Source organism: Nanorana parkeri, unplaced genomic scaffold, assembly GCF_000935625.1.
Source record: "Nanorana parkeri isolate BGI_ZX_2015 unplaced genomic scaffold, ASM93562v1 scaffold73, whole genome shotgun sequence".
Classification (NCBI taxonomy): Eukaryota; Metazoa; Chordata; class Amphibia; order Anura; family Dicroglossidae; genus Nanorana; species Nanorana parkeri.
Window position 1 is genome coordinate 1825600 of NW_017306341.1, and position 13162 is coordinate 1838761.

General features: G+C 38.5%; 1 protein-coding gene across 1 annotated transcript in view; it reads left to right on the top strand.

The window, feature by feature from the left end:
• The first annotated feature begins 5499 nt into the window (after positions 1-5499).
• TMEM26 (transmembrane protein 26) overlaps positions 5500-13162 on the top strand; it is a 38154-nt gene continuing 30491 nt past the window's right edge. Inside the window, exon 1 of the mRNA XM_018576661.1 lies at positions 5500-5793. Within this exon, the coding sequence (XP_018432163.1) occupies positions 5603-5793 (191 nt within the window). The 5' untranslated portion in view covers positions 5500-5602. The remainder of the gene's footprint in view (positions 5794-13162) is intronic.

Here is a 13162-nt window from a genome sequence, read left to right on the forward strand (position 1 = left end):
ATAAAGTAAAATATATACAAACATGTACATCTACAAAAGCAAATATAAATACAAATAACTATATAAAGCTAATGAGTTTAAGGTGTTCAACCTCTGAAATCAATAAATGTATTTACGTTTAAGTAGAAATTCTTTATTCCCTCCTTATTTTAAATCAATCACTGCATATATCGGTTGTGACTCTGCATGAGGATTATAAAACATCTGTCAATAGTTCATTCATTTTGATTATTTTAATAGTATATTTGGGTCTAGCTACCCTTTTTTAATGGATCTGTACTCAAAAAGTGAAAATGTGCTCTTATAGGGTACATCTAAAAATACTAATTGTGCCTTGGCAGTGTTCTAAAAGATTTAACTTTAGTCTTGAACTTGAAAAATATCAGTGCACTTTCTTTGCCTCCAGACTTATAGTTGCATATCTGCAGTGTGAATTCTAAGGCAGCGCTGCTTTTGACTGCTAGTCTCAGGAAATTTGAAGTGAGATATGGTAATATTATGACTATGTACTACTCACTGTACTGGAGAGGAAGCTGTACCCAAGGACCTGTAGGGTAAGGATCACCATGCTTCCATATTAAATACCACCACTTCTGCTGGTTCTTGAATGTTACCCCACCAGTCATCAGAACATCAACTGGGATCTCTGACATGAGAACACAAAAGCCCTGCCCCTCTACTAAACGCCCTGCCCCTCCACAGAGAGGCATACTGCAGGACAAGGAATGGCAAGTCAGTAATGGGAAAACATTCAGCTGCAAGGAGACCAGGCAATACTGGTCACAGGTAATTTGCCCTTTTCTGGGTATGACTTACAGAGTTCAGATCCTCTTTACACCTTAGAAAAGTTTTGCCTACATTACATATTACATAGTATTTGAGGTTGAATAAAGACATTAGTCCATCAAGTCCAACACATGGCAAAGTCCATGTGAATGTGACCATATGGAAAACATAGTAGCTGAGAAAGGTCTACTCATTTCTACTTCTAAAAGTGTAACCCTTCTGGGGATGAGTTAATGATTCCCATTTGTTCATGTTAAAGCAATGCATGCATGACAAACATTTTTACTTGGTACCAAAAAGCTAATTGCAGGTTGTGGTCCAAATTTAACACAACACACATACAACTTAAACATAGATCTTGCTATCTCATCTAAAGGTTGTAAAGGATGATTTTGGAACCCTGGGTAAGTTTGTAGTAGAAGGATGAGTTAAAAAAATTAGGCAAGGAATAGTTGTATTTATTAATTAACATCTTACAAAGTGCATGAACAGAAAAAAAATCTAAATAAAATTTGGTGTGACCACCCTTTGCCCTTAAAACAGCATCAATTCTTAAGTAAACTTGTACACAGTTTTTTTTTAAAGAACTCTGCAAGTAAGTTATTCCAAACAAGTAGGAAAACTACCCACAGTTCTTCTGTGGATTTAGGCTGTCTCAGTTGCTTTGTTCTATTCATATAATCACAGACAGACTCAATGATATTGAGATCAGGGCTCTGTGGTGGTCATAGCATCTCTTCCAGGACTCATTGTTCTTCTTTATGCTGAAGATATGACTTTGGCTGTATGGCTGTATGCTTAGGGTCATTGTTCTGCAGCAGAATAGATTTGTGACTGATCAGATGCCTCTCTGATAGTATTACATGAAAAAGGAAAGTATTTCTACAGCAATGAGGAGACCATTAATTCTAGCCAAACTTCCAACTCCATGTGCAGAAATTAACTTCCACAATGCTTCACTGTTTCCTGCAGAAAATCATCCTTATAGCTAGACATGTGACATTCGTTTCGTTCTGAATCAAAATTCGGATTCATTTTCCAAAATTCAGACATTCGGACACATCTGAATTTCTGAATCCCAATGCCTCTGAATGTGTCCAAATCCGAATTTCCATTTCCGAATTTCGTTCAAAAACTAAACAGAATCAGACATGTGAGTTTTCTGGCCAATCAGATGTGTTTTTCAGTTTAATGCATCCAAATGGGTCTGAATACAAATTTTTCGTTATGACAACATGGGAGCCATATACAGTATATACATATAATACTAAGGCTTAGGCTCCTAGACCCAAATGACATTCGAATTTCCTCATTGAATTCAGGAGCTCCCTAATTCCATTCGGGTCTGGAAGCCTCAGCTTTAATATGGTTCCCAGACCCGTATTGCTTTCTGGAGCTCCTGAATGGTATTCGGAAATTCGGACTCCTGAATGCCATTTGGGTCTAGAAGCTTCAGCTTTAGTGTTAATATCTGTATATGGTCTTCTGTGGTATTTGCAACGAATATTCGTAAACTCATCTGAAGTTAACGAAAATTCAGATTTCGTCCGAATCCGAAACCCGAACCGAATTGAATTTTGGATTCGAATCCCGAAATAACGAAATAACCGAACCAAATTTTTCCACAGCTTACATGTCTACTTATAGCCAAATATTTCACATTTGGAGAGAGAGATAGATAGATAGATAGATAGATAGATAGATAGATAGATAGATAGATAGATAGATAGATAGAATTATTAGATATAAATAATAATTGTTTACATTCTAGTGTGCTAATTATGCTACAATCTTTTGCCAGGGTTTTCTATAATGCCAACTGAATTTATTGCTCTTTTAATGATTTATATTATGCTTTTCAGTCACCATTAACAGTGATTCTACAGTGCTATGTTCTTGGCACTCTAATCAATAAGTGCATTTAACCCATACTTAAAAACAAGAAAAGTATTTGAATTTGCTCTCCTGGGAAATTGTTATTTGCATCAATGTGTAGTTTATTATTCACTGTGTAGTGAATAATTCACTATACAGACACTAGAGAGTTATAATACATTTAATGTTTCAATAGTGCTGGAAACTACTATGTTGGAAGTGTTTTAATATATTATCGCATCATATTCCCCTTTTGTGGAATAACATCATCAGTTATTGTAAACCCTCACTGAATTACGTAATTTCGCTAAAGCACTTTCTATCTTTAACAACTGCCTTGTTGTTCTTTCTTTAAGAAAATACTGTATTTATTTACTTATTCATTTTTGTATCGCATTTTTGATGATCTGCTCCAGCTCTTTTGAAGTAACTTCCTGTCTACATTTGTGTACACTAGTGTCATCTGCATGCCACTGTTTAGGGCAGGTTTACCTACTGTGGAAATGGCAGGGCATGCTTGCGCAATGTACGTTACAACTATGACATCAACACAAATATACACATGTGCAGGTAGCTTTTGGAAAAGAACAGTTATTTAGAACTTCTTTGACTGTAATTAGAGCAAAACCCTGGACTTACATACTCCAGATGACTTTAAGCAGATCGCAGGAGCTGCAGGATCCTCTGCAGTACATCTTAAAGTGGTGGGAGGTCCTGGATGATGCAGAAAGCTGGTCCATGGAGTCCTGCACTAACAGTATGTCCTCCTTCTGGGTTGCTATGGCAACACATTTCAAAAGGGTCATTTTAAGCATCTCATAACATTGACACGTATTGCTGCAACAACCAGAAACATGACCCAGAAGGTGGGGGTTTGTCAAAGCTTACCCATAGTGGTGACCACCTTGGAACCATCTGACGAGAAGACCAAATGCTGGCCACAGTGAGGAGGGAATTACATCATCAAAAAACCACTGCAGAACCTAATACCAAGTGCTACATTTCATCACATTTATGAGTGCATTTTAAGCAACACTTTATTTGCTAAAGGATTTTTGTTATTGCACTAGGTCGGTGCAATTGCTTCTCTTTTATGTTTAAAATTAGTCATAGAGTGTGTTTATAAATGTTTTCACACACGATTCAAACAGCTTTCACACAAGATTCTTTTTTCTCTAACTGGAATCAATTGGAAAAAAATGTGTAAATTCTGGATGTAAGTTGTAGGAATCTTGTGTGAAAATATTATAATAATGTAACAAGCAGCAATGTGTACTCCAAACGTTTACACAGCCTGTACCAACCAGAAGCTGCAGTGCAAATCGGATGGCTCCACTAATACAAATCTTCAGCAGTGGAACTTCATTGATACATGATATGCTCATACAGGAACCCTTTATCTTATGTGATCAATAAAATGGCTCCTGTTTGAGTATTTGATGTGGCAGTGATCTTACACTATTGTACTTTGTTAAATAGATCCCCTAGAGCAGCCTTTCTTAACTAGGCTGCCATGGCACCCTGGTGTGCCTTCTGGCTTTGTTAAGGGTGCCTTAAAATTTTTGCAGAGCATCATGCATTTCCATGGTGCAGGTGGAAACACATGACACTAATCCAGGGAAGGCTGCATCCAGGACTTCCCCCATTGTTCAGAAGAGAATAGAAGTCCACCTCCGTCCAGGCCTGCTTTAACTCCAGCCCTCTGCAATGCTGCAGGAGCCGCACTGAGGTGGAGATTATAAGGTAAGACTCTGATGTTAAGGGAGGACTGAGAATGCTGATGTGAGGGGGTGCTCCTGATATAAAAGGGGAACTCTGATGGGAAGGGGGCTCCTGATGGGAAAAAGAGCTTCTGATATGAAAGGGAGGATTCTGATGTAAACTTAGAGACTCCACATCTTTTTTTTGTGCTTGGGGCCCCACTTCAAAATCCATACCAGACCCTTAAAAAGGATAGGGGTTTGGTATAGATTTTGAAGTTTGCAAAAGGATGTCACCAGCACACCATTTAAGTGACATCAACAAAAGTCCATTTATTTTGAAAACTTGTATATCTTCACGGCGCCATCCGTGGTCACTACGAGCACCCACCAGGATTTCAAGGAACATCCTATACCGGTAAGGAGTGGAGCAAGGCACCAATATATTACTTATGGTATAGATTTTGGGGGCAACCACAGTCATTTTTTACGTTTACATTTTAGACTGGAGTGCCTCGAGTTTTTTCATACTTTTAAAGGGTGCCACGTCTGAAAAACGGTTGAGAATCGCTGTTCTCAAGTTATTGTCAAATGAACAAATACATAATGATATTGCTAAATCTGGTGTGGGCATCTAGGCTGTTAGAATGGGCATCTGGCCATCCCAGTGGTAAAAGTGTATACTTAATTTCTGCGAGATGCTCAGTGAAATATGTCAATACATGAAAAAGGGAAAGTTAAGATTATGTAAATACAACCAATATACACATAAAATAATAATTAGCTAAATATAAATTCCATGAAGGGAAAGCTCATCAAACCCTAAATTGAAAGAGCAGAGCAAGTTTATTAAATGTAAATTCAGCTCAACCAGCATTGAAAAACAAATCTGCTTTGCTTTCTCATTGAAGCAATACAAATGCTACAAGACATTAATGCCACAAAATGAATAACGATATAATGAGGTAAATTCTACTATCCCTCTTTCTGAGTTGCTCTGAGATACTACGCAGCTCAGGATAAAGTCACTATGAGCTGAAGTTCAGGAAGTCTGGAGGAGGGGCGATTTAATATGCAGCTATAAGCTTCTTTGTTGAAAAGGAACCAGCATCTGCACAGTGATACACATCACATTTCCCGGGAGTAACTTTCCTGTCCACTACGAAAACTTCACTGAAATAGAAGAAAAGTCATATGTGCTGAGATTTCTAGGGAATTACAACGGAGCGAGACACACCATCATGGAATTTTTTGTATTCCTCAGTGCAATATTGACTAGACTTTTCTTCTTTCTTCACTCATTAGTCGGAGTTTGGAGAGTCACTGAAATTAAACATAACTCCATGTACTGGCTGCTGGCTCTGTCGAACATTTTACTGTGCATTGAGACGGTGCTGACCCTGAAACTTAAGAAGGGAAGAGGACCTAAATGGTAAGTATCTATATATGCATGATTTTATTTAAGATGAAGCTAATGAATTTCTTGCTGAACACTCTGCCTGTCAGATACTGATTGCATCTTAATAGTACCTGGTTTTATTTTGTCATCACATCCTTGTGGATCTGCAATGAATTACTTAGCAATGTGTTCTAGGCTGTACCATTCCTGGGTGAAATAGACACATTTTCTGCAGACATTTTTATTTTATGCACTTTTCGAGTCGCTGCTGTCTCTCACCATGGTGACTTACACAATTATACAAATTTGTGTCCTAAAAACGGTATGTAGTTAATATTTGTGTATCCTTTTTTTTTTTTATTTTACTCCACCACATTTACATGCGGACAAAGCAGTTTTGTAAAATGACAGTGACAGGGACTGGGGCAAATTATAACACTACCAGGGATGCAAGGGTTAACTGAATTGCCTGTGTGATATGACTTTTATAGTTTGTCCCAACATCTTTTACTTTTGTCGACAGCTTGGTGTGCACTTTTAAGGCGAGAAAAATATAAAGACATGAAAAGTTTAAAGAAATACACATATTAACTCCATATACTGTAGTTACACTGCACTAATAATGAGAGTGGACCTTTACTACACATCTGCATTGGGTTGCTTATAGATTGGCAGATATTATTCACAGGCAGGAAAATCTCTGTTCAAGAATGAATGACACTAAGAGGTCCGCCCATCATAGGATGTATCACCCACTGCAGGGACATGCTGTGGTCCTTCCTCCAGGTTTGATGTTGAATGGAAGCAATGCACACATGTTGAAAGTTCTGTTCGTTGTCCTGTAATAAAAACTAGAACTAACTCCAGGCCTTATGTATTTTGGGAAAAAAATGAGGAAGAATTACATTTTCTGAATTTTTTTTTTATTTCTGTCTCTGGTCTTATTTGGGAGATTTTCGCTTACTGTCCTTGTATTGCCTGTAAGAAAAAAAAAATGGGGACAACAGTTGTCTCGAGGACAAGAAAGCTCAGGCAGCATTTAAAGCTTTGTCAGAAGTTTTTAAATTTAAGAATGCTATTCCCGAATCAAGGAAAGAGACAGGAAGTTACACAAGCTTAAGGACACAAGCTTAAGGAATACAACCCTCCACTCCCCATGTGAGGAGGTCTGTGAAATGTGGTTGCAGTGGAATATACAGAACTCTTAACTTGACAATAACTCTATATAGACTCAACTTCCAGGTATGAAAACTAGGAACACACATAGTTGCACATTCCTATTTCTCAGCTGCAAGGTGTTAATAATGTTGTCAAGGCAAGGGGAATTTTACAATTTGACTTATAATGTTGTATTGCGGTCATGAAGGGCTAATGCTCAGCCACAGGGAGATAAGTCAACTTGTTGGAAAATCTTCACTTTTGATAATGGGAGTTTCTGATACTTGGAAACGCATGTTATCCTTGACCAATTAAACCTTACAAAATGTGATCATCAGAAGTGATACGTCAGTCTGTCATTGTGCCTCTTTTTGTTATACTAGGTAAGATATCCATAGACACCAAGTTCTGCCTTACACCTTACGTTTGCCTTGGCACTCAAGGCAAAAGGCCAAAGTGCTCTACCATTTACTATAAGTTACTCCAGTAGCATAGCCTGCCAGTCCTGTTCTTTTTGCACCCCACCTTCCCGTCTGAAGTGACCAATGAGGTCTCTTCTGCCAACCCTTATTCTTAGTATTTTCTGAAGTACTGTACAAATACATTGGTATAGTAACTACATTTGTTGCAAAGTATAAACAATTTTTACAAAGGACATGAAGTTCTCCAAGCATTGGAATGTCAAGCAAGAAATACAATCTGACCAATTTCTCCTATTATTCACTATGGATGATGAAGAGCCCGATTGATGAAGCCTGTTACTGGCATTGAGGATGTGCATGCTGGATGACAGAGGAATCTTCTGAAGGTCCTATTGTTTCTACAAGAAGCAATAGATTCTCTTATCTGTGGCCATTTGAAGGCAATCTGAAAGGATAGAACCATGGGAGCTGCATTACTAACTCTTCTTAAAGGTGTAAGCTCCAAAGCTGTGAGCCTGATCCCATCTTCATGGACCTGAAAACAGAATTTAGAGAAGCAGTTCAGACTTTTAAGCTGCCACTTGCTTCTTACTTTTTTTCAGGTTACCCATTATTTACAAACATCTGGATCAGATTGATAAACTAAAGCCTGCATCTTTTAAACCAAGTTTGAAATGGCATCTCCCATATTCAGTCCTTTAAAATTTACATAAAGAGATACCTGTATTGACAGAAATAAAGGGGCTGCCATTGCTGACCACCTTTCTAAGAATGTTAGTTGCCTGACTGTCTCTGTGTTAATACTTTTCAAGTTACTAGAAAGTCAGAGTGAAGTCAAAAACCCCTGAACTGCACACTTGGTTCAGTGCTGCAGACAACCTTCAAGACAATGGATCGCCATTATAGCCAGGCAAGCATTCACAGAAGGAAAGGTCAGCACCAGCATGTTCACATTTATACCCATCTGGTCTGTTGTGGTACACAAATGCATGCACATTAAAGCACATAAACATGCGTTATGTTAAGGCAAGCTATTTGTTATGAATTACAACAGCACATAATTGTAAATGGGCCCTTAAAGTGTAGGTAAAAGCAAGACTTAAATTAAGTGTGGAAAGGTAAAGTCAGGTATTTACCTCTGATTTGTCATCTTCTGTAATTGGACTAGTGACAACTGCAGCAGAAAGTGAGGGAAAATCCAAGATTTTACAGTTGTCATTGAAATAGGTCAGGGTAAATATTCCAATGGCGACACCTGTTCTGTTAATAGATTGTGACCAGGGTCAGATAATGTCCCTAACCAGAGGTAACCGTTGAATGAGCGGATACGTAAGAAAAGTGGCAGATTGCTGAGGCACCTGTCAGCCTTACATTGCTTTGGTCAGGCTTCCCAGCCGGAGCTATTCACAACCAGCTATTCACAATAGCGGCCGCCTGGGTTGCTATGGCGAATGTTACGCCACTGTCTGTGTGCCAAATATTCTATGCACTGACAATAGTTTATCTGGCCCATTTCATTTTATTTTAGATAGAGCATGGAGGGGTTAGAGCCTCTGTCAGGGGTTTGTTGCTGTGTCCTAATTACAGAAAAAAAGTAACATCCCTAAACAGGTACAGGAAGGGGAAAAAATCCCAAACTGGGTCGCAGACAAAAATTTAAATCTGACACAAATGTCTTCTCAAATCTATCCAATGTTGAAGAAAATGGCTGGATTTAGGTTCTAATTTTATTCCTTGTGCTTAGAAAGCTGGAATCTAATTGGATGCATTGACCAATATTTCCACTTTTATAGGCGAGCTCACATTGACATTTGCAGCATCCAGTCTCTCTCCAGATACCCATTTTACGGCTTGAAATGCTGTTACTATTTGCACTAATAACAATAGTTCTTTTCATTTACTGGCCCTTCTCAGAGAATGTCTTCCAGATGCTGCCTTATAGGAGATCTTGCACTTAAAGCAAGATCCGCTTATTACATGAAGCCTCCCAGACCCATTTCAAAATGCTGCATGTTAAAAAACATAGCAAACTTCTACCCAACTTCCGCACTGTAGAGTGTGATGTCACAATTCTTCCAGCGTAATCCTGGGAGTGCAGAGCATCCCAAACCCCACAAGAAGATGCTCCTGCACTGTGTAAGATTCAAGATCCTCATTGTTGCCAGGATTTCACGTGGAATGTCTATGGCATCATTCTCGCCTAGGTGCTGTGAGCGGAAGGTAGGTATATTTTCTAACTTTTCACAACAGTTTTGTTTTTCTTTTAAAACTATTATGCAGTATTTTCTTATAGGGCCTGGATGCCTGATGTAATAAACTTGCTTTTTAGCGAAAGGTCTATTTTCAAGAAGATAGGGAGAAAAAGATTCAGTTGCTTTAGGCGCTTAAAGAGACCCTATCGCCTTACAGAATTTTCCAACAGGGTCAAACAAGTGAGTCTGAATTCGGTGAAGCCATTCCCTAACTAAATAAGTTACTTTGGAGTTCACTTTCTACTTTTAATGTCATAGAAACTAATCCAAATATTGTGTGATGTGTTGTGGAAGGTCATTCTGTTGGCTTTTTGTTTATCTTGATTTAAAGATGCTATAGTTGTCAATAAGGCAGGAAATGTTTTATAGGTACTAGTGCAAGAGACTTCTATCAGATAGGCTACAGATGCAGAAAATACTGTTTCAACAACTAAAAAATTCCACAGTCACATATAATGTATATCATATCAGGCATGTATGGTCTATCAGATCACCCACACTCATCTTTTTTTCACTATATAATAAAGGAAAAGGGTAACTCAGCTAACAATTCCCAGCTTTGTACATCAACCTCTCTTCCTATAGATGTGTTTTGAATTGTGAGATATTTTCTCCCACACAGTGAATGAAGCCACAAAGCTGGCTACAAACCTCTCAGCTATGTAAATCTCTTTTAGATTTACCAACAACCACATGATAGTGGAGATAGTTGAACCGCTTTTGTATTCGGAGCAGTTTCTTAATTTTTACACACACATGATACAATCAGAATTTTTGGCTAGAAAACAACTTAAAACCCCCTAACAATTGTATATTTTCTGAAAGCAGAGGCCCTGTAGACTAAAACATGCTAGCTGCAATTGTTTATGTTGCTTGATATTTGCACAAATGTTTATCAAATAGATATATTTAGGAAAAATGCACTTACATTTTTTTTAGTGCACACATAAACATTTTTGGGTAAAATATAAAAGATGGGGATGTGTTGGGTAAATTAATGGCAAACATGTCAAACCTCAAAACTGCATGCATCCATGAAATGGCAAAAAACTACAGTACAAAACTGCTCAAAGGCGATGCTTTAAAAGCCTTTACTGCTCATCAATTTAGGGTTAACAGTGACTGATGGTGCTAATATTTTTGCTCTCACTACTACATTCGTGGCTACATGTAACATGTGTGGTGCAAGCAATTGTCATTTTCGCACATTGGTGCATCCAAGGTGTGTTTGCCATTGTATGTGCGTGTATGCGGGGTTAGAGGGCCTCAAAAAAATGTGGTTTTTTTTTATGTCACTTTCATTTTTAACTTTTTTTTACACTTTAAGTGACATTAAAGTCACAATTTCACCCCCAACACGTGCTGCTTTAAGAACTTACCTTAAATGATGCCCCTTGATCCGATCAATTTCTTCTTTCCAGTCTTTTTTTAGGAGTCCCTCCAGCACTGGTGCCAGTCTCTGATACAGTGCAAACTCCTCGGGTCCCACAGTGTCTGTCCGATGTGCACGCTCATGGCTGCATGCATTCACCTCCATTGTGTCTCTCCTCTTCTCCCCATTGAAAATCTCTGCTGCGCATGCGCCTGCTGCATCATCCTGCACGGCCGCTCGAGAAGCTACAGATCTACAGATAGGAGCGAGCGGCGGAGACACAGATAAGTATTTACCTATTTGGTAACTTTTTTCTTTTTTTTGTTTTTTGCATATATCTACGGCTTGCTATCAGTAGATATATGTTTAAAAAAAAGGCTACTTTAATACTACTTTAACTTTACTGCAATCACATAGGGTGCTAACAAGCCCCTATATGATAGCACAGAGCTATCCTAAATGACAGGTTCTCTTTGTGTAGACATCAGATGTCTTTTAAACCGCACCCCCTTGTGATACCACTGGTTTACACAAATACCTGCAAACATCTTGTTAATGTTACTCTCAAAGGGTAACAGCTATTCGATAGATTGGTTATTTTGATGCATCTCATCTGCCCTGGCCATGTTAGGACTGCGTTTCAATAATCCTCTGCAGCCTGAATGGTGATGTTATGTCCATTTTTTTGGTGGTGTTGTGATTTGTACTATTGTTGTACTGTCCAAATGTCATGCTGACCCTCTTGCGGAGTTCTGTGTTTTTTCCTGAATTTTCTGGCTTGCGCACTTGTTTCAGGTCAGTGACTCTGTAACAGAACCAAAAGGATTAGCATGATAGGTGGGGAGGGGAAAGGGGGGGCAGAATTTCTAGAAGAGGTAAACAGCATGCATTGCTCTCAAAACAGGTTTACTATAGGTAGTACATGCCCTCCTTAGTTTTGCCTCATGAAGATCACCCAGATCATCCAGCCCATCTGAGATCCTAAATGTGTCATCATTAATCTCTTCCTGCAATATGAAATAATAGAGAAGTATAATGTATATGACGCGATCAAATACTGTAACAGAATTGCTTCCCCAAAGAATTAATGGATGAATGAATGAAGTCATTGGCAGCATGGGCACTGGAGGCATTATAGTCATCCAAAATAGAGCACTCTAGATGGTTTTGTGGATAGGATATTATACCGTACATACAGTGGAACTTTAAACCCCTAGATAACCTGGATTTGTGAATGAGGAGGATCCTGCATGGGACACATTTAAAGACCCCACTGGAAATTAATTTTCTAATTGACAATGACAATGTTAAGAGTTCTTTGTTCAAAATAAAGTTCTTTCTTTTAAAACAAGTCCCTGTTTTTTGTTTTATTTTAACTTCACTTTATATCATGAGAAATAGTTATGGGTCCACATTTTCCAATACATTTGGGGCAGGTAAGTTGTAAATGAGACCCCATTTCTCCCTGCTCTTTCTCTCCCCAGCCTTCAAGCAGCTCTGAAACTTGCTGTAAGGTTGTTTCAGTTACAACCAGCATTGCTATTAAGATCTGTATTTGGTACTCCCACCCTGGAGCTAAAGGGAGCTTTAAGGGCTTCACGAAAATTGCTCAAGCATGTTACATATTTTGTAAATGCATAGTGAATTTAATAATGTTCATGCTAGTTTCTATGAACTAAGGGGCCCATATATAAAGCAGCAAAATTGCATAAAAGTAGCCATACTGCTGCTTCTGAAATAAAACCTTTTCTTGCACATTTATAAAGTACAACTGTGTACTATATAAAAGTGCTTCTACTGACACCAACATGGCAGCATATAGGTTGTGAGGGGCAGAGCTATACCCATCCCATGTGCTGCCATGTATTGGTGTTAGGAAAGGAAAATTACCAGTAGGTACTGTAAGTATACAATTCTCAGTTTTCCTGACACCAACATGGCAGCAGACAGGATGGGTATAGCTCCGCCCCTTACATCTGTATGCTGCCATGTATTGGCGTCAGGAGAGGAAAATTAGAGATAGGTAAGTATACAATTTTCCATTTTGGGACTGATGCAAGCAATAAACACTGCATTTATTTTAATAAAGGCAGAAACAAGTATGCAAGGAGAAGAAAAATGACATATGACACAACTTGTTGTTTGAGTGTACTCTACAGTACAGAGTGGAGAACACACAGCAGGGCATGGGAGACTCC